The 22,881-nt window shown below is 41.3% G+C and overlaps 1 protein-coding gene across 7 annotated transcripts in view; it reads right to left on the reverse strand.

Moving 5' to 3' along the window:
- The window catches only part of IRF2 (interferon regulatory factor 2), a 39,812-nt gene that overhangs the window by 6,089 nt on the left and 10,842 nt on the right, over positions 1 to 22,881 (reverse strand). For 3 of the 7 annotated variants that reach the window (XM_072336372.1, XM_072336367.1, XM_072336368.1), the window contains 7 exons: positions 18,288 to 18,414; positions 17,261 to 17,368; positions 11,409 to 11,508; positions 10,616 to 10,792; positions 8,077 to 8,123; positions 4,458 to 4,569; positions 664 to 828 (listed from right to left, as the gene is read on the reverse strand). In XM_072336372.1, the coding sequence (XP_072192473.1) occupies positions 664 to 828; positions 4,458 to 4,569; positions 8,077 to 8,123; positions 10,616 to 10,792; positions 11,409 to 11,508; positions 17,261 to 17,347 (688 nt within the window). In that variant the 5' untranslated portion in view covers positions 17,348 to 17,368; positions 18,288 to 18,414. Of the gene's footprint in view, positions 1 to 663; positions 829 to 4,457; positions 4,570 to 8,076; positions 8,124 to 10,615; positions 10,793 to 11,408; positions 11,509 to 17,260; positions 17,369 to 17,438; positions 17,605 to 18,287; positions 18,415 to 22,881 lie in introns of those variants that run through there. The other 4 variants (XM_072336373.1, XM_072336369.1, XM_072336370.1 and 1 more) reach the window with 2 other exon arrangements.

The following is a 22,881-nucleotide window of genomic DNA, read 5'->3' on the forward strand; positions in this document are numbered from 1 at the left end:
GCTTGTTGTCTCACCCTTTTTTTAGATATCAGAGAATCCAGATGGGAGACAGACACTGGAAGCCAGACTTCCACAGACCCCTTCTTATCAGTCACGACATAGCTGTTATGGTCTGCAGACTATTTGTAACAAGGCAGATCCAGCCCCCGAGGGCCTTCAGATTCACATTTGCATTACATATCATTAATGCAGCCTTTAGCACTCTGTATCCACTATGCCAAGCACCATGGAAACATACAGCAGAGATTATGACCTTTTATCTTTAAAAGATCGGGCTGTCGGGGAGGCACAATATATTTGCAGTGTATCACTTGTACCACTGAAAATGTCCCACTAATAAAAGATGAAAAGGCCTCTCTACATTGCATCTAAAAATGTTCTTTTTCCTTTAGTCACAGGCTAAAAACTGCAGCTTGTATTTCCACCCTCAGCTCTGTTGAGCTGCTTCCCAACGTAAAATTACTATACAGGACCCTGAGTTTTTGAGTTAAAAATACAGAGGCCAGCAGAACAGACATTATTGAATCCATATCTGTGCCAGCTGCCCTTAAAGAGCCCGCTTTTCCCCAGAGACCCCTGCCTCTGGGCCTGGCACTCCTTAGCAAGTTCAGTGTCTTTCAAACATTGCTTAAAAACAACTTAAAGAAACATGGGCATGCTTACCTGCATAGGACGAGACAGGGGAGATCTGTAGGGGGTACAGCTGGCTCATGCTGAGAGGCTGCTCATCACTTTCTGTTGTCACCTCTACTACCTGGCAAACATCTGGAGGATTGGCAACTATCACTTGCTCCTCACTGCTGCCATCAAGGTGCGGCTGTCCTACAACTTGGAGTTGAAGAAAAAAAACTGATTACTCAAAATACGTCAACTCTGCTGAATCTAAGAGCATGCTTCAAGGACAAGCTTGGTATTTGAGTGAACTGGAGTCTTTAATACAGTCTCAGCACTTTCTTCCATGTCTACCATCTGCTTTCAGTGGGACTTCTACAGGAAAACTATGTGATTTATTAAGTTTCCACCACCTTCACAGAAATTTCTTTTCCACTTGTGACAACTGAGAATATCTAACTCCTTCCTGGCTCCCACTCAAAATGCCCTTGATCCCACCCCAACACGCCCTGATGTTTTCCTAGGGAACACCACAGCCACACTCTTTCCTTACCAGGACACAAAGACCATGGCAATCTCTCTTAATCTGGGAAAGCATCCTCACCTAGCAAGCTGCCAACATCCCATAGCATCTGGATGCTTCCACATTGATTATGCACCATGAGAGCAAATAAGTCATAACTGGTACACAAAAAACTGGCCTCAGAGTCATGTAAAATATAGTGAAAAGCCAAATAATACATGATGTGTCCAAAACCACATTTCTCCAATTAGATCCTTATTCTCACTGATACTTGCAAGGTCAGTGATGGAATGTAGAAAATCATAGCTGAACCTGTACTCTGTAGTCCCTGTGGCCCATGACTGACAGCTACTGTCTGGTTAGTTATGGACATGTTTTTCCTATCCCCCATCCCAGGAAAGTTTAATTCCAAAGAAACATTTTTATTTCTACAAAGTAAAGGTACCATAGATGCTTTGCAAACACACTAAAGTGCTCTGCAGGCACTAGCTGTGCTACAGAACACCCCTTTTGGTCAATACGAACACATGACAACTGCATTAATCTGGCACTGAGCTAAATGCCACTAACCAGATCAGAACAGCAAGCAGGTGAGGAATGGCTAACCTGAATCCACAGCTGACCGAGAGAAAGGGAAAGACTATCAATATTCTTTCACCATTTTTATTGCACCATAAAGCATCAAAAGGAACAATTTTCATGCAGACAAATTCCTACCAATTTCAACAACAGTTTGGGAAGATTTTACGCCAGAGGAACTGGTCCAGATTTATTTGCACGCCGTGAACTGTCTTAAACACACTACACAGCAGTAAATGCCTATTTTAAGTTTTATGCAGCAACAAGTTACACCCTTTCAGGCAACAGCAGCCCATCCCAACTGGCCATGTCATTCCAGAAGTGGCCAATACTGGATGTCTCAAGGAACAGTAACAGTTAATTAACCAAACTATATGGCACTGAATTATTAGAAATTCAGACAGAGGGATTGTTTGTTTGTTTTTTACCAGAACCCACAATGAAGAAAAATGTAGTAAATGAAGCACAGCACATCTTGAAATTCTTCAGTTAAGTGAGCTAAGCACTCTGATTATTAATTTAAAAAGGACAGAAGTATCTTTTTCTGGATGAACTCAAATAAATATGCATGAATGCACAATCCACTCCTGTCTTCTATCTTCTGGGCAAGGGTAGAGCACAGTGTTTTCAGAAAGAAAAGTGACAGGGTTTTCTCCCAGGGAAAAGCTTAGTGAAGTGCCAGCCAACTACTGGAAACTCCCTGGACCCGTCTGTGTAGTCTATGAGACAATTCCAACATACAGAAAATGACATACATATCTGATAGCCCTTTTTTCAGCTTAGTCACTACAACTATTACCATTTTGTTCCAGATATTTTGTTTGGAAAACATCTACTTTACATCGTGGTGCTGGGGGTTAGAAGCACACACACACAGTTAATTTTTATCCACAAGAAACCAGTATTGTGCAACCTTTTCAGGATAAGAGCAGGCCATCTGCAGTGTTTTATCTTTCTCCTCAATACCTGGAGAATTCTTACCCACCCCAAGAGATAAGCTTAGTGCAGCAAAACATACTGCTCGTTTGGGCAATAAGCCACCTCTCTCCTTTGAGCTGCACGTACGTCAGAAACAGTGCAGGTGCTGTTTGTCTTTTCTCCCCTCCAGCTGACTTCTGTCCTTTCTGCAGAATATATCTATTTTACCCTTTCTCCCCTGTTTATATTAAATACTGGCTTGGAGTACTAAATAAGGACTTCTCTCTTCAGTTTGGATAAGCAGCACACTTCCCTAACCATTAATTAAACAATTCTGGATCACAGTTATCCACCCAATCCTTGCTGTCATACCCCTGAAAATGGATACTGGGCCTATCCATAGGAGCAAAGGGAAAAAAAAAACAACAAGCCACTAAGTAGAGGTCTCTCTTGTGAGCCCCAAGAAAAAGAAAAACCCTTCAGGGGCAATTAATTCTGCTCCTCTCTTGGTTTCCATGTTAGACCTTTCAAGAACTCTTATATCCCCCCATCTGGGTTCTGTTCTGTAATTACTGAGATTTTCTAAGGTGCAACATGGATTCATCTCTTACTAAAATTGAAGAGTTCAGGATATGCTGCTCTGTAGAAAACTGAGCTGCTCCAGTATAATGACTCTCTTGTATGCTTGTGGATTTTGGGAACAACAGGTACATGGCAAAGGCTGCTGTTAATTGATCTCTGTTTAACTTGAAGGTTTTACAATAAAACTAAAGTGTAGGAAGTTTCCTCTTTGGGGCTGCATAACAGCCTTCATGTATTTCAGATCTGGATTTGAGTCAGTCAGTGCATGTAATTCATTTTAGTGTAATTCCTTCAAGTTATAAAGCTCTCTGTAACTATGAACAAATTCATGTCCCAACATTCTTACAAAGAAAGAACTAATTAAATAAACTGTCATGAAAAGAAAAAAAAACATTCATGAACTCCTCAACCACGGAAGTATTTGTGGGAATGACTTAACGCAGAGCCCTGTGACATCAGCACATGCAGTTACTGCCATCTGCACAAAAAGATCAACTTATTTTTCAAACACTTTTTTTCTCATATGTAGAACTCCAGAGAAAATACTATATGGGTCACACTTCTAGGAGCCCTCACTGCAGTGACAACCTTAGCCCCAAAAGAGCTGTCAAAACCAACCCAGTTATTCTACCAAGGGCCAATCATTCACATTCTGAGATGACATCTAATTCCTAATGCACCTGTTTCTAAATACAGACTTTACTGATCTTTCTTCTTAGATCTGAAATGTTAAGAATTAACTCAGTGTTAAGAAAAAAACCCAAGTTCTTCTATTTCATCTTTTTGTTTAAACTCCCAAACAAAATGTAATCCTATATAAAACTGTTCTTTGAGGAAAGGAAAATCATTTCCCAGCTTTGGCATAACCTCCCCATGGACACTGGGTATTAGCTCTTCACAGCAGAGAACTATACTGTGTAGAAAGCTGATGTCAGGGAAAGCCACCTGAAAAAGCTCCCATGTGCTTTGCTCTCAGAGAAACAGCCATGCTGCAGTAGTGCTGCTCGCCATCACTGCTGGCCTGCAGGCAGGACCTCGTGCAGCTTAGGCTAACAATGAATACACAGACATGATTATACCTGGGATTCCCTCCAAAGTGCACAGTGCTGCTGGAAAGGTGAGTCTGAAACAGTCAAAAGTTTTTTGGTTCTTTTTTTTCCTGGCATTACCTATTTCATGTATTTGTCTTTCAATTCACCTGTATGCTTAACATATATGAAAAGCAAAACATAGGAGTACTTACCTACAATGTTCACTGTACTGTCAACTTCGTTTTTTATACTGGAGGACAGGAAATAGTCAGAAGTAACATCATTTAGCCCATTAATCCCAAAAGATGATTCAACTGGCTCTTGCTAGAATGAAAACAGTACAGTTGGGTCAGGTTTGATTTATTTTAGGAGCCTGGACTAAGTTCATCTCATTGTTCAGAGATGGTAATAAATCAAATTGCTTCTGTCTGCCCCATTCCCACTGTTCCCTGTTAGACAAAGTATCAGAACAAGTAATTTGGTTCTCTGAGAAGCAGCCAGAGTTTACTTCCAAATCTTCAGCTTTAAAACCCCAGCTATTTTTAATTTTCAGATTTAGAGTAAGTCTTCTGGGAGCAAGAAATTAGCGTGCTATTTATTACAGGAGATCGACATTTAGAACAAACAAGGAAGAAACAATGCTTTCAAATGTATTCTATTTCATTTTCATCCTCATTCTCTTCCAAACACGCTCTATCTCTCAGTACTCTCTGAAAGGAAGCCCTAGCTTCAGTTTAATAATTAATAAATTCTATCCTTAATTTTTCTGAGCAGTGAATCAAATTGTTTACACAAAATACAGCTTTTTAGATCACATCATAAACATTACCATAGGGCAACAGCATTGGGAAAACACCACCTGCTCTATATATACTGACCTGCCCACAAGATGCATAATCTAGGTCTGGTACATTCAAAAGGGAACTGAAAAATCTCCCTTCAGACTAGACACCAAAAAAAATGTTAATTCCACAAACTCAGGATTTCTTGCAAAAGCTATAAACACTTTTAAAGAACTAACTACATGCTCAGTCTCCTCCCTGATACTGACACCCATACAAGGTTATCAGGTAAGAAGTCTAAAGCCTTCAGCTCTCATTCTGGGCTGGCAGTGCTGTCACTAAAAGCCAAGTTCCGCATTGCTGTCACATTGATGACATCTTCAGAGAGGCGCAGAACTGCTAGTTTGATCTGTTGCTTTGGCATGCCCATATTCACTATTCTAAAACACCTCAGTAAGCGCAGGGCAAAGGCAAGCCTCAGGACTCATGGTGCTAGCCCTTCACAGCACTAACCATATGAGGGTTATCATAGGAACACAGGACAGGATGACATGCAGCTTTCGGATGCCACACGCAGTGACTAGGACCCACTCATTAAGAGCTGTCACTCGTACACACGTATTCTTTCCCAGCCTTCCAGAAAGGCCAGATTGCAGTCACACAGGCTGTTCCCAGGCCCCTTTCTGCACATGAGAGGAGCGTAAGGCAGCTACAGTGCTAATGGCACATGGTTTCCAATGAACACCAATGGTGGTGTCAGCCCACATGTCAAAGACCCAGAAAGCAGGAAAAGATCAAATTAGCTGCTATTGATCCATCCAGGCTCACTGACTGCAGACATATGAAGACTCCACACTGGAGCCATGGTGCTGTGCAATGCCCCGGCAAACACAACAGCCCCCATGGGAACGCTGCTTGCACCATAACTTGCTCAGCTTTGCTGAGGCTTCAGTACAGCACAGTTTATTTAGCTGCCCTTTTCAGCTGCAGAAACAAATGTACATCCTAAAACCTGGGTGATGGGGCCAGGTCCACAAAGGGACATGGATATCAATATAGTTGGTGTTATACCACTTTCCAGTGTCTGGATGCCTGGAGGAAGCTGAAAGGATGGGGACAGGTGTCACTTCGACTTAAAAATTATCTCAGTGGGGAGCTGCATGGTCAAAATTATGCATTTACCATAAGGTAGAGATTACATCTCACACAGGCAGTTCAGCCTTCACCTCTGTTTCAAAGGAAAGAGCTATTCATGTCTCCTTGGACTACTCAGCTACTTCTGGTCTCTTTCCCATATGCTCAAGAGTGCACTGACAAGGAGACACATCTGCAAGGTGGGAGATGTGCCCCCTAACCAGGGATTAGGTGCAGGCTCTCACATTACCACGAGGGTCAGGGAAGGGAAGAGTCCTGGCTGAGCATCCTGCTCAAGTTCAGCCTCACCTGCCAGACGCAGGCAGGAACCAAGGTCTCACCAGTGGCGTCTGGCAGCGCTCTTCACTCACATCAACAGTCCCATTAGGAATTTGGGCATGTGCAGGGTCTGCCAGCAGTGACATGGGGGAGTTCCATGTGAGGCTGTTACAAGTCCCTTTTCTCTAACCCTTAGCTTCTCCCTCTGTTGGTGATACCCCACAGAGGTCAGCAGGCAGGTCATGGAGCAGCCACCCACCCAATTTCACTAAGCAGAGGTTTTCAAGATAACTGCAAAGCTTCTAACAAAAACCAGGCAGCTCAGAATTCACATCACCAAGCAAAGAAATTTAAGCAGTTTTTAGTGTTCAAAAATGTGCATTTGCATTAACTCATCTGCTGCACGTAATAATCTCCCAGACATCACAGTGATACTCTCAGCAACTAGCATTCATGAGATTCATTTGAATAAAGAGGGAAAGATTGTGCAGGTAACTCCACAGTTTTTCAGGTATTTAATATTTTGACTAAAAAAGTTATGAAGAAGGGGCAGAACAAAGTACTGCAGCCGCCTTTGAAAGGCATCATGTGCTGCCCAGCTCCAACCTGAGGAGTTTACTGGATCCCCGGGTATCAGTCACATGATAACAATCACACTTAGCTGCATAATCCATATGTAATGGTTAAAAATTGGTAGCTCATGGACAATTTGAAATCACAGACAATTTATAAAGCAGTATTCTGATATGCAATTATACAAGTCACCAACACCAGAAGAGATTTTTGCCTTCCAAATTTGATTTTACTAAAGGAATTTTCCCAGCCCTCAGTAGACACGAAAGCCACAGTCCTTAATGAGCAAGCAGCAGAGCACTGAGCCGTTGTTCTGTTACAGACACCGCTGCATGCTGCCATGGGTTGCACTTTCAGCACTCAAATCCCCAGTTTCAATGAAAGAACAAAGACTTCTGTGAATCCTGAAAGCTTGGAAACTTTGCAATCTGCTTTATGAAAACACTGATGTTGGACCAAATCCCACTAGTACATTGCACTGACCATAGCAGAGAGGCATCAGTGTAACTGCAAATCGTAGGAAATACCATGTTTTGCCAGGAAAGTAAACGTGAGTTTGGGTCCATGTTCTGAAGAAGAAGAAATATCATGCTGGCTGATGAACTTTACAACTTTCCTGTCTTACAAAGCATGAGCAGAACATAAGGCCCTAACAGACTTCTCCCCCTTTTCTAAACAAAAATGAATTTCCAATGCCTTCTGCACAAAAAGCTAATTGTTCCAAAAGGTACCTCTATTGTTCTCAAGCACTGCTTCCATTATTACTGTATTTCTACTTACACAGACAAATGGCAAACACATTGCCAAAGCTGCCAGTTTTCCAACCTCCAGGCATTGCAACACAAGGGCTGTGTCAACTGATGACGTCAGCCGTGGCTCTAACAGGCTTCACGTTTTAAAAGAAAACAAAACTACACCAAAGTAACTGCAGCCACTTAACCAAAGCAAAGGCATGGGAGATTTGCAAATACCCACCATAAGACACTACTGGGACTATTAAAAAAAACCAATGGCAATCGATAGTTTTCACAGGCTTTCAAACTACCAAACAGCTGCTTCTTACCTTAATTTGTTTGAACTTGTCATCCTTCTCAGACTTCGTTTTTTTTCCTGCAACAACAGAAGGAAGATTTCTTAAAGCCCTCCATACCGTCAATCATCCTCCATGACTTCTATATTCACTAAGAAATAGCCTTCAAATGTGACTCAAAATAGCAGCACCTCCTAGGAAAGGGAGAACTCTTTTTGCTTAGCTTCAAACCCGCTTTAAAGACTGGGCAGTCAAAATTCACCTTGAGCTGAATTTGGTTTGTTCCATCTTTGAAGGGCCAAAGAAAGCAATTTCAGTCAAAAAAAGCAAGGTGAAAAACATGAAAAGAGTGACAACGAACCAGGGACTGTTAAATGGGAAGGAAAGAGGAGGAAAATTCTCAAAGAAAACAAATCCAAATATATAACTTGTCACCCTTGAGACATCCTCACTGTACGTAGCAACAGGAAAAGGGAGACTGTTCTTTTATTTAATGAATGAGAGGAGATCACAGGAAATTTGACACACATTTTTGCAAATAGTTACAACAGAGGGGCATAAATTATAATATATATTCCTCCCAAAGTGATTTATGCACTCCTGCTGGATTGGAGAATCCAGAAGAAAACCCAGAGCATACGGCCCTCACCGAATTTCCTGTGCCTTTTAAGACCTCAGCACTGCTGCCCCTGCTCCGTCCTGAGGAGACCCTAATGTGGAAGCTCAGAGTTGCTGATGAAAGCTCTGCTCAACCCGCTCTTTGCACAGACGTGTCCCAGGAATTCCTGCCATCCCTACTACAAGATAGGGCTTAGAATTAAAAATGTTTGCAGACAAATTCTTTTGCCCTCACTCATACATAAATTTAGCTACGCGTCATGTAGAAAAGACAAATGAGAAGATATACAAGGGCCAAAAGATGTCAGTTACATAGTAGCTGGATTTGCAGTGGAATCTTCTACTGCTATGACACAGAGATCCAGAATCTCAGTTTTCATTATGAACTGTTCTGGTTCTTACAGCTATGAGAGGAATCTGCCACAATGGGACTGATTATGGTTCATGGATATATGCCTGCATGTACAAAACACAGCACAGATGAGAGAGAGAAAACAGTTTCAAAGGAAATACTCCACTTTTTTCAGATTGATCTTCTTTTCATACTATGATTCTGCCCCCAAAATGCCAAAATTATTCATTTCCCTTCACATCTTAAAATTAAGATGAGCTTTATATACCACAATGTTATATACCACAGCAAATTGAGCTATACCAAATTTGATTTTAGAGGAACGTCATGCAGAGGTACAACATCTGGACGGTAGGTTATCTTTTCAACTAGGGCATTAGAAGATATCAGAGGAATAAGGAAGCCAATTTCCTACTCGAAAAGCCAATAACAAGAATAAAAAAAATGCTTATACTTCTGTTCAACAAGAAACCAAGTACTCCTTAGACTGAGCTGGAGCTTAGGCTCCCTCCTGGCATGTAGGAGACCCATCACCTTAAACCAAATCTAGGGAATTTAAACAGTCTCCCATTTCACCACTACCATGCTGTGGGGGAAAAGAGCATAGCTTTCTTCCTGTTTTTTCATGGCCTAGGTTACCTACCTAAAGAAGTGCCTCTGTGGTTTAATAAAGCGTTCCCCAGGATGCCAAACTTTTGAGTTTGCTCCTTGTATAGCAAACCCAGATGCTGAGTTTATACTCCCAGTTCCAAGTGGCAGCTGAATTTGGTTCTTATGTCCTACAGAAACAGATTTTCAGTGCAGGCCACAGCTACACTTAAGAGCATACTCTCAGTGCTCAGAAGAAAAGAGTCCAAGTTTATTTCTATCCTTGCTTGCAAAAAAGATAGCAAAATGTCTGCCATCATATTCTGAATGAGTTTTACGGTACGAAATGTATCAATCTCTAATATGCCCCAATCACTCTCCTTGACCAAAGGAGGCCATGTTATCTCACGAGAGATAGGAAACAACCAGATATGGCTTTGTGCTGCTTTCATTCACTAGGACACCTCACACACTCACACAGACTGTGATTTTGAAAGCAGTGCCACAAATATTAAATATATTGGAGTGCTCCTTTGTGGTATTCTCAGCTTCCTCAAACCATGTTTTAGTTCAGCACTGGTATTAACACCTCCTCCAAGAAAGATTATTCCCAATTTAAGCTAGGGGTGTTCGTAACTCTGCAAATCTTCAGCTGTTTATGCTTTATAGCTGCCCCAAAGGAAACTTCAGCCATTTGGCAGCAATTACTTGGCAGCCCAAAATTCAAACAAGTACTGTACCTGCAATTAGCATCTGAATACAGCTCCATTGGCTTTAACAGAACTATCACCACTCATGCAGCCCAGTACCCTATATTGCCGATCTCTCTCAAAGCAGCTCTTTCCCTTAACTGAATGCAGCCCATTTTTCTCGGAGAAGTTCCTAAATTCCAGGGAACATCTGGATGAAAAAGTCTGACTTTACAGTAGGAGAAGTAAAACTGGCACATTATGCAGGCTCCATAGTAGCAATGCAGCCAACACCAATTTCACACTCACAAGTTCTCTCCTCTACCTTTTTTGGAAGGTCTTTCGGATAACGGCAGCATCCGGTACACCCTGAAGGCATTGTTTCCTTTCTTTATACTTTTGTCCTTCACTTCTTCTATGTCAGGCAGAGAGTTCATAGCACACCGGAAGTTTGCCTTCCATGTCTTTGGGTCTGGTTTATCTACTCCTGACTGGTATTTTCCTAAGCAAGAAAAGAGAGTTAAGCATACATGATGCGTAACTGAAAACCTAAGATAAACTAATAACAGCGTATGTTAACTTCAAGGTGTTGGCCTTTGGTTGTCAAGACAGGCATTCAAACAACAGCTGAGGTTGCAAGAGAAAGTGAATGTTGTGATTTCATTCTCAAGCATGTTTCCAGAACACGATTAACAGTTTCTGCCCAAGAAAGACCTAGGGCACTGCAGATCAGATGAAACGTTACAACAACATGGAAAAGCTTGCACAGCATTTACCTTCATTAAGTCTGGCTCAAATCTATTGAAGCACATAAAAAGCCTAAGGGACAGAGTCTACAAAGTGCTGAGCATGCTCTACTCCAAATGATTTTGAACCCGATCTTGTTAACATTTAAATCAATTAAGTTTTACTGTGCTTCTCAATGCAAATGAGTTACAGCCATTCAATAAAGCTGGAGATTACTGCAGACCTTGAAAAAAGCATTTAACCTCCCACAGATCTGGAAACTTCAATTCACTCTCTGTGTTAGTAAAAACAAAGACATGAAAGAAGGAAAATATAAATCTAAAAGGGAAAACCAAGTGAAAATCTGTCCTGCAAAAAGAGAGTTCCAATACCTGTGTGAATTGCCCAGTTTCTAAATAAGGGAGCATCTTTTTCAACATCCCACCCATGTCTTGCAGCATGCATCCAGGGAATCTGAAAAATCTTCTTCTCCTGGAAGGGAAAACAAACAGGAAATGCCAACGCTGATTGACTTGATGGATTTTCGGATGACTTTATGTCACTTATTTAAAAATGCAGTTCCAGGATCTGCAAGTGTTTTGCTTTCTTCTAACACAGTGCTGCTGTCACTGGGCTCAATAGGAAAATATCCTCTGGCGTCAGTGAAAGCAGAATACAGTCCCAAGTATACGAGATACACAGATGCCCCTTCACAGACTATGAGGCTGGCAGCTTTCCAAGCTGACACATGGATAAAACATGCAGCGCTAAACATTTCTAAACATTGAAACGAAGGCTAGTTTTGGCAGCACTGACACTCTCGTGATTAGAAAAATCAGATATGAAAATAAACAAAGATAGGAACAGAGATAATTCAAGGGATTTAGAATTCAGTAAGTAAAACACTGACATGGTGGAAGAAAGGGATATTTAAAAACTACCAGCCAAGCCAACATGGCATATATCAAAAGAAGACATCTCTGCAGCTGGCACTAAATAAATAAATAAATGAATTTGGGACACTCATGTGGAGGGCTGGGTTTAATGGTAGCTGAGCTTTCTAGTTTAGAAACTTTGAGCCAAAGAGAAGCAGATTTAAAGCAATCCAGAGGAAGGCTGTTTGTCCTTTGTTTACAAAGCACAGTTAAACCAGGACATGCCTTATATAGTACATACCGATTCACAAAAAACCTACTGGAAGATAGTACACTACTAAGTCACTACTAAGGAAGACAGATTTGACAGAAAACCTTGTGGAAGAATGTACACTGGTGTCTGTTAAGGATGACGAATTTGGATACAGCTCCAACTCTGAAAGTTCAACAGCATTCAGCCCTTGAACAGCACAGGAACAGAAAGAATTAGACCCCTCCTGACATGTTTCAAATACTCTTTCCATTAGCATTTAGGCCCATGCCACCATCACAGATAGGATACTGGGCCAGACAGATGATTTCATGGGCCAGAAGTGCTTTCATGTCATATAACACAGCATAAGAACACTATGCTCATTCCTGCAAAGCCATGCAAAAGGGCTATGTTCCACAAACAAAATCCTCCTCTTGAAGAAGCTGCACTTTAACCTGGCTTCAAACACAGACATGTTGCACTTAAGTGCCATCTCTACAGGTTTAGATTCCCTTTAAAACTAGAGAAGAGAAAGGCATTTTCAGGGGACAACTTACCTCAACTAACCAACTCAATTACACCCTAAAAATGCCTATTTCTCTCCATTAACTGCAAACAACTGTAGACAGAGAGCCCTCACTTAAGCAACTGCATTGTAGATGTCTAAGGTCAGGGCAGAAGAATCCTTTGCTCTTTCCCTAGCAATAGCACTTCCTCCTTGTCTGTCTGGTTAATATTTAACTAATGTCAAGGTAAGGTTTCCTTCTTTTTTTCTATGATCTTTGCTTTCTTGAGCATGTATTTTTTTTACAACTTTCACCTCTTTTCTAGGTGCTAGAATGGGCTGCCCAGGGAGGTGGTGGATTCACCAGCCCTGGAGGTGTTCACGGAACATTTAGACATTGTGTTGAGGGACTTAGTGAGAACTACTGGTGATAGGCAGTTGGTTAGACTGAATTATCTTGTGGGTCTCTTCCAACCTAGGTGACTCTATGATTCTATGATCCCTTTCATACAATCTCATTATTTATCTCATGTGCCTTCTGCCATGTTATTCTTCCCCTTCTGTATAGTTAAATCACCCTACAGAGGTTCTCCCCTCTCTCCCAAGAAGAAGAGGTCTAAAGGAAGCTTCAATCCCATTAATCCCATTGTCCTACCATCCACAGCACTACTGTATTCACTGGAGTTAGAATAAGCTCTACTGTCTTATCTGTCCTAAAGATGATCATCAGTGTGGGAAAAAGACAAAAGAAAAAAAAGACAAAGGAAAAAAAAAAAAGAACAAGTCCATTAAAAAATAACAACAACAAGGAAACTATCAAGAAGAACTGTAAGACTAAGTAGTCTTCTCATGTTTGGTGATGGGGAGAAGTTTGAATAATGCTACACAGTGCTACAAAGTGCTATCGGTGATTTCAAATGCTGCCTGAAAATTCAAGAACTTATTTAGGAACTTGCATAGTGAACATGATTATAGATACAGCACCATGTCACCATCAACAGTACTCACTGCTTCAAAGGAAGGTACGAAGACTTTCCCAGTAGTAGCCTAAGTGCTCATTACAGAAACTCCTTCCTAATTCCATGTCTTGAAGCACAAGGACTTACGAGAAATTGCAGTATCAATAAAAAATTATATAATCTACCTGTACCATTGCCTTAAAATATATCTAATTTTACATCCAGAGACATTTTCTCATCAACTACATAAACATCTATCTCTGAAATCCCTCAATGCTGCCGATTGTGACAATCTCAAGTGGCCATAAGTTCCACAACATAAATGGTTGTTCTGCTCTAGTTTATCTAGATTTTTCCTATTTAAATACTAATTTTTTATTTCACTCATTATCATTTTCCTATATCCTTCTTCATTAATAATGACTAATAGGAAAAGGCTCATCTCTGCTTCTTCTTAGACTTGGAAAATGAAGTACTATTTCACACAGCACTTCACATCAGGTATTTTCGTAGGAGTCTTGTGTTTGTGCATAAAATTAGGCTCATCAAAGCCAAAAGCACAACACACAAAACTGCTGCTGCGTAACAGACATTGCTAACCCTACCTGCGGGGATATCGAAAGGGATAGAGGCATCACATTCTTAGAAATAAGCAGGAAGATGAAAATAGCATTGAAAGCTTGAAACTCTAACTGCAAAATGCTCCAAGCAGGTGAACAAGTGTGAGATGAGACTAGTTAGGAAGTCATAAGACAGATTGTAAATAGTGACCTCTGTCTGGATAGTAATACTCCAAGCAGCCATCACAGCAGCAGGTTGCTTTTCAGCTCCTGTTACAGCTACTTCGCATGTTTCCACTCTAATTTCCTTTTCCAGACCCATGAGGGATGCTGACCCCACATTATCCTCCTCCTCACATCACCTCTGCCCTCTGCTGAACTACATAACTTCTCTCATGCCTCCCAGTTTTGTCTCCCTGGGACAGTAAAGAAAATCCCTTCCTCCCTTCTGCTGTTCAGCAGGAAAATATTTTCATAGAGAAGGAAGATAAGTATTTATTATTTAAACCCTTTAGAGGAGGGAGTGTAATCTGGAAGGAAAAAAAAAACATCAACAATGCAGTGCAGAGCAAAGCAGGAGGTATAGTGTGACTGACTGACAATAGGGAAAGGAAAGAGGTACATCAGCTGTTGCCTGACTTATCATTGTTAACTGAGAGGTTTGATTCCTTCCTTGGTCCAGAAAAATTCCCCAAGAAAAGACAGCTAATAACAAACCTAGATTGATACTCACATCTTCAGTATTTAAATCTTATTTCCCTTTCACATGCCATTCTCTTGCTAATTTGCCCCATCTTCTTTTCTTTAATGTGAATTGTACTTTCCCAGTCTCTAATTAAAATGTACAAATTCTGAGATCCTACGATTTCCAGAGTCAATTCTGTGCATACATAACATGCTTTCATACATATGACATTTTATCAAAGATTCCATGCATAGCTTTGCTTATGGTCAGGATTTACAGTAAAAATAGAAATATTTTTAGTTTAATGATTCACTGCTGGAATTAATTTTTAAGCATTTTTAAACAGAAACACTCAGAAGTGCTATTAGCTTGTTGATCTGGGTAATGAACTATCTGCATGGATGTGCCCAGAGAGTAGCGGTGAATGGAGATAAATCCAGCTGCCAATTGGCCATGAGTGGTGCTCCCCAGGGGTTGGTACTGGAGCCTGTCTTGTTCAGTATCTTAGGAAATACTTCTTCTCTAAAAGAGTGGTAATGGCTGCCCAGGGAGGTGGTGGAGTCACCATGCCTGGAGAGATGTTCAAGAAATGTTTAGATGTCGTACTACAGGACACAGTTTAGAAGGAAAATACTGGTGGTAGGTGGACAGTTGGACTGGATCATCTTGAAGGTCTTTTCCAACCTCAGTGATTCCATGATTCTATGAAAAGCAGCTCAAGATGATGCCAAATCTGAATGAAGAAGTGGAGAATCAGAATCTAATAAACCTCAGTGCAGGCCATTTGGCCTGGTGTTCTGTTGTTAATAGTTGCTAGAGCTTTGTTTCAGGAAAAAAAAAAAAAAAGAAAATTTCAAAATACTTTATTTGTGAGCTTTGGCCAATATAGAATACACTAGCTAAGGACAAAATTTTGCATGCGAACAGTTTATGCCAAAAGCACAAGGCAGAAGCTGCTGTAACAACAGGATCAGAGCTGCAAACGTTAAACAACCTGACATGCCTTGCAACATGCCTTTGTAGGCTAGTACGCTAAACTCGAAGAACTAATCCCTTAGTACAGGAGCAGTGTTTTCACACTGCAGAACAAGTATGTTCCCAGAGTACACAGAAAGGCTACATGTACATAACCTACAGACAACACCACTATATTTAATCATGAGATGCTAAAATCTGAAATACTTTTCCTACTGCTAAGCACAGATAAATGATTCTGGAATCCAACAGAAACATTCAAGAAAGGACAGCAGAGATGGACTGTCAGTAGGAGAGACCTGACAGAAGTACAGAGAGTAGAGGAGAAGAATTCTTTATGTGGTATTTAAGTTATGAAGACAACAGTAAAATCTGTTCTCTTCCTCCTCTTCAACTATGACCCCATTATGCAAGAATAAGGACCTACTCAAATGAGCAGGGCAGCTAAATTGGGAATGGATAAATAAATATTTATTTACCCAGCCACAGCATGTGAGAGTAACTGATGCAGGGTGTTCCTGAGAAACAAAATTTGCCAGCTGAAGTTGACAGGGCTGTTGCTAATCGTACGGTTACAAGTATTTTTAACTTTGTAAACTGAAATAAAAAATAATAGTCTTAGTTGTCATTCTCCAGTCTTAAAAATGAACATCTGAGCGCCACAGCAACTACCATGGACAGGATACTAGACTAACTGGACTAGAGCCTTAAACAGAATGGCAGCTCCCATATTTCTGCACCCACTTCACACCATTTCTGCTGCATTCATTTTGATAATAAAGTGGTTTCTGTTGCTAAAACTGCAATGGTGAATAACTCTTTGCACTGTATAATTCTGGGGTTTATTACAGCTCAAAGTCCCAAATACACTGTTTTACCAAATCAACTAAAAAAATGCAACTGGGTTCTCATGTGCTCACAAAGTTTCTAGCACTCTCACTATGAGCTCTGGATAAGGAATAGTAAGTTGGGTCTGATATAGGAAAAATTACCTGATTTTTTTCTCAGATTCACTGCTTTAAAAAATATCAGAGATTTCATACAAGTCTGAAAGAGATCATCACTTCAGCTCAGAGGTTAATGCAGAACATAACGTTCCACCACAGATGAGCACTTTGTTCAAAATCCATCTGACACTATTTGGTAAGCAATTTGTTCCAGCTAAAAAACTTCACAGGGTCTACATTTTTTTCACCAGCAAAGGGTCAGAGGAGGGAAAATGCTTCGAAACAAGTCACAGATCTAACAGGCAAATGCAAAGAGCTTCAGATGTGGAACGTAAGGCCAGAAGAACAGGTTCAGCAGGAAGCATTCAGCATTGCCCTTCCTCCTTATGTTGTCCCTTTGAAAACTAAGAACACCAGTGTACACTGCTATGAAGGACCTCATTCACACACACGTGCAGGCGTGCTTACACAAACACACCCCTTACCTTATTTAGCCATTTCAGCCCTGGTATTGTGTTAGAATTTATTTGTTCTTCCAGCCATGGGCGCATCCGCATTCTTTCGACAGGCATTGTTACCTGCGCTGGAAGGAGCTGAAGGGAACAAGGGACAATGTTACATGTTTTCCTGGCAGCACTTGGCACAATATACACACAGACCTACTTATTAGCAATTTTCAGGCACGTAGCAATCGTAATAGTGGCTTTGGATCTGCGCAGGAGACTCCTCTAAGAGCAACTGAGATGATAAGACTTTCTCCATAGCAGAAAATGGTCAGTCTTGCGGTACATCTGCATCAGTAAACCGTCACCTGAAGACACGTGTCAATGGCAACAGCTCTTCTAATGACACAGGCAGGATACTACAAAGGAAATCAGTTCTCCTCCTGCAGAGACTTCTTTCGATGGCCTATGTACCTGCATTTGCTGAATACATTTTTTGCCAACAAGAGAAAGCAACAAAACCAGAAAACAAAGCCACACAGGAAGCATCTCTGTACAAGCTATAATTATGTATGTATTAACTAGAGTGTTTTCAAATGGCTGCTTCTGTTGCACAAACTTGATTAAGATAGCAAAAGCTATGTATACTTTATGAGACAGCTTGGTTCTGGTTGTGCAGTACAACCCCTTCCCTCCAGCCTTCTCTGATCAACTCAGTCACTGATTTTTTCTTAAACTATGTTCCAATAGTGCTTAGCTAGGAAAGGAGCACTCTGCAGCCCCCCCAGATGCACCACAACACATTATGTTACTCAGCTAAGGCTCCAACCGTCTTCTTTGTCTCTCTCTCTCACATACACACACAAGCACACGTGACCCTGATGCCACTTCCCCATTTAGAACAGTAAATTATTGACAGAAGAGTCCAAAGTCTTGAAGTCAGGACAAATAATTTTAAAAACATTAACCTATCTCAAAGTGCCAAGCAGCACTAGATGCAGATTAAAGCACCGCATTAAACTCCTGCTAACCAGCCTGCAATCAATCATTTCCATGTTCAAGTACTTGCATTTAGGCTTCTTCTTCTCTCCCCCACTACACCAGGCTCAGCTCCTTCCTCTCTCCTTTGTTCTTCACATCTGCGTTCTCTGCATCATTCTTAACTTCTCTGCTCTGCTATTCTTGTCACCTTTGATCTTTAAAAAAAAAAAAAAGAAAAAAGAAAAGAAAAAAAAAAAAGAGAAAAACAAAAAGACTAGGCTACACATCTGAAAGCACACAGCAATGACACAAATGTAAATGTGTTTGTTCTTTTTTCCTATGGGACTACGAGCATCAGACAGACTAACAATCAGGCAGCACCAAGCCCACACCCAGCACAAAAGGAAGAAAAATGTTCAAAGTTTCCTCTCATTGCTCTGAGGACATGTATTTCCTGAAACTAGCAAAGAATTAAAACCTGAGTGCAACAATAAGGCCCTCTAATATGTTTCCAGTGACCAAAAAGGTCTAAAATAGCTTAGAAAATGCTTGCAATTGCTCAGCTTGCTTTCAGGTTCACTTCAGATATGAGAAAGCAGCCAACCCTGGAACCCAGCAATGGCAGAACCCTGCAATGGTGGGACAGTCCTGTAAAGCCCCAGTCTGCGCAGGAGCAAAGCTCTTTTCTGAGTGACAAGGGACAAAGAATCACACAATCATTAAGGTTGCAAAACACCACTGAGATCACCCAGTCCAACTGTCAGTGAAGCTAAAATGTACTATTCCCTCTTCAAATATACAAGAAGTACAGGTACTTTTTTACAAAGCAGAAGCAGTCAGGCCCCAAAAGCCCTTCCAGTACCAAATGTCCTCTATGGAACACTCAGTGCCACTTCTCACCTACCAGAACTAGGGTCAGAGTTGAAAAACACAAATGACTGCACTGAAAATGCGAGGCCTCTTTTTTCAGGAGAGGAGAAACTGCCAGCACCACTGCTACAAGGAAAGAGGCCTTGCCCAGAACAGCAAGGTAGAGACATTTATCTCATCCCTCTCACTTCCCTAGGGGCTCTGCCAGCTGTTCCCTGCAGATGCTCATCTCCTTCCCAGTGCCTGGAGTCCTCCGAGACAGCACAGCATCCATAGCCAGCAGCATACGCCTTCACATCCATCACCTGCACCACTTCAAATTCCTCAGCGCTAAGCAGAAAAGCGGTTTGGCTTGTGAGAAGGGAGGAGTGGCTTCCAAGATCTGTTTATCTGAAAGTAAAACCAAACCTAGCTAAAAATAACCCGTGGCGATGTGCAGCAGGAGGGAGCTGTGGGCATCTTCTGGGTAGCTGTATTTCACAGAAGGGCAAATGCAGCATGTGTGCATTCATCAAAACATACCCTGCGCTCCTCAATGACCACGAGCTGAAGAAAATAAAGCCTGACGTTTTCAGAAAGCACTCCCGGGCCCTTCTGCCTTGGGACAGCACAGACCATAACGACACTAAAATGCTGTGGTTTTTTGGCTGCCGTACGTCAACAACAGCTCTGCAATGAAAATAACTAGTCAGCTCTATCTAGCAATTGTCTGTGCAAAATGAAGGTGTCACATCTTCCCTCCAGGGCTGTCAAACATGTGCTTTGCTTATATAGTAAAAACACCATGATTCTGCAGCGCCTCAAAAAGTAACCTTTGTACTTCACTAATGCCTTGCAGGATGTGTGACACAGTTAAGAGGCAGGGTTAATTGTTGCACCTGGGAGCCTCATAATGATGGCTCCTTTCTGTGCTATTTTTGTTGTTGCCTTCACTGTCAGCTTGAAATCCATCCCTCTACAAGTGGTGGCACAATTACCTTCTACCACTAATTGTTGTTCAAGTTTTTCAAGATCTCTACAATTCCCCTAAACAGGCAGCAAAGGCACATCAAGTTTAACTAGCCATCACTAAGCATCAAGTCATCTTCAGCCCAGATTAGAATATGTTAATTATGAAGCAAACACAAAGCCACACAAAACACAGGGCACACCAAGCCTCCTCACTCCTGCTTCTCTCTAGTGATTACCTACCAGAAAGGAAAAAGTGAAACAGTGAATCCTTTTAAGGAGAACAAAACCTAACATTTAGTGTCTGAAGCAGGCCTGCATCACCAGGAGCGCCTCTGCACCTACCGCCCACTGCTGATCAATCTTCATGGTGCACTTCCCCTTCAGATTTACAACCCTGGAGTCACCACTACATGTAAGTGCATGTATTCTGTGCTTTGAGACTGCCTTCAGCTCTATCTCAGTCTCATCACGAGCCAAGACTTTTCTCACCCAGATGGCTTTGTGAACATGATGAGGGAAGTACCCAGGTTGTAAGCAACACCTCTTTCTGTACGGCTTGTTCATTTGGCTGAAGCTTAACCAATGCTCCCATCCTGACCAAAACCACACAGCAGAGACGGAAGTGCACTCCAGCATGAGAGCAGCTGGAGGGGACAGGTGGCATCCCCAGTATCCAAAACTGCTAATGAAGACACTGTGCTTTTATACCACAGCTACAAACTTGGGCTGTAGTGACCTCCAGCACCTCTCCAGGGAAGGCTCAGGAAGATGCTCAGCATTTCCAGAGAACCATGCTGAAGTCAAGCTTTCTGGCATGACACTGAGAATAATTTCTGTCTGTTTTTTCTCCTGGTTTATAATTGTCCTGTGGTGGGGGAAGGGGAGGAATAAAAGCCAAGAAACACAATCAACTACTAATGCAGATGGGACCCAAGAAGACATTTTTCTTTCCTACAAGAAAAGGAGAACTCATTTAGACATGAAAGTAGGCTTACCTACTGGGAGTTCACTTTGTCAACACTTGCCATTCTTAACAAGAAAGCACATCAACAAGAACCAGAATTTGTAACTATACATCTTACAAACACATTAAGCTTGATAGCTCTGTTAATATAATCTCCCTTTTCTTGCTGCATTTTCATCAACAACATCCTTCTTAGAGAGGGCCACAGTCAGGGGCTGTTGACTTCTCAGCTGTGGGAGCTGGAACATATTGACTGACGTTACTTCAGAGCAGCCATTACCCTTCACTCAGTGACTTCAGTCTGTGGGGAATAATAATAGTACAGTGACACTATACAACAGTACTATAGCACTCATACTGCAGTAGTACAGTAACAGTATTTTAAGGTCTTTTGAAGGTTTGTGCTAGTTCTGCAGTCAGCTCCAACTTTTTGTCTTTGAAGTTCGACACCATGAAAACCCGATGGAACCTCCTCTCTGACAAGCTATAAACTGCCTTAATCCCACAGATGCAACTCAGAGAGAGAAGGTGTTATGGAAGAAAGATAGCACAAGTTGCTGCAGTCTGGACAGCACAACCCACCTATGAATACAGAAGCTTGGAGGAGGTCAGCCAGAAACACAGCTTCTACTACAACATACCACATTGGAAAATGAGATTTCTACATGGGAATTGTAACTGGCGTCGAGCATACAAGCCAACCTCTCAAGAAAGACAGCTGAAGGAAAAGAGCACAACAGAGTACAAGATAGAAGCACAGGTATGAGTGCTTTTATGAATAGTAATACAAAGAACACTGAGCAGGCAGCTGTCACTACAGCACCCTTAAAACATAATGTTCTATTGAATTTCAGCTCCATACGTCTTTGCAAGATATGTTTTTCTAACATTCTTTATGTAAGACTCTTTAGAAGGAAATTTATAGCAATTGTTTGTTTTTAAAGAGATATTTGTAAAGTATTAGTTATTCTCAAGAGAGATTTCCCTGTAAAGAAATATTAGAAAAGCTGTAAATGACAGTTGGGTTAAATTCTATCTATCCTCACAGCTTTAAATGTTTTCATTCGGTAATGTTCTATAAACAGCTTGTAGCCCTCCCTGCTGTATGCTAAGACATACTAGTAATTTCCTTGATACTAGATAACAAGGAAATGACACTACCGACATATAGAAAGCACAAGCTTTAGGAAAGAAGAGCTCCTCAGTAGAATTATGGTAGCTGTAGAAAGAAAGTGAAAGCACAGTAGAGCACGTAGTAAGTTTGAAGAGCATAATGTGTTCTTTCTATTCCCTTCCATTTCGCTCTGTCTGTCAGCATCTGGATAACTGAGAAGACACAAAGGTTATCCCCAAACCACAGACTGCTCTATGCCTACAACAAGAACGGTTTTTGAACTTATCTCTATGGAAGCAAAGTAAATATATGAATAAATAAATAAATAAATAAATATGGAGAAAGCAACTCTTCTTTCCCTGTCTGGATATGGAAGCACAGCTGTGAGAAGGCAAGGTGAGGTGAGGCACTTGGAGGTATATTTACAACACAGGTCACAGCCTTTCCCCAGAGGTATGAAAAAACATCAGTTCCCTAGAGGACTTGTGCATAATATTGCACGGGATCTGGTTCTCTTTTCTCTGTGGATAGAGAATTGACTGTATTTATAATAACAACAATAGTAATCTGGTATCTGTGCTGTGCTGAAAATCTTTTAAAGTATTCCCTTTGCTTCTTAATGCTGGTGCACATCAGAAAAACATCAGTCACTCTGTGTGACCAAACATATGCTGAAATGAGACCATAAACTAATTTTAGGATTCAGGGAACTGGGTTCTGTATTTGTCCACGTGCCAAGACTGTTCAGGGATACAAAGAAACATGATCTTATTCTGACGGCCA

This window comes from Excalfactoria chinensis, chromosome 4 (genome assembly GCF_039878825.1).
Source record: "Excalfactoria chinensis isolate bCotChi1 chromosome 4, bCotChi1.hap2, whole genome shotgun sequence".
NCBI lineage: Eukaryota > Metazoa > Chordata > Aves > Galliformes > Phasianidae > Excalfactoria > Excalfactoria chinensis.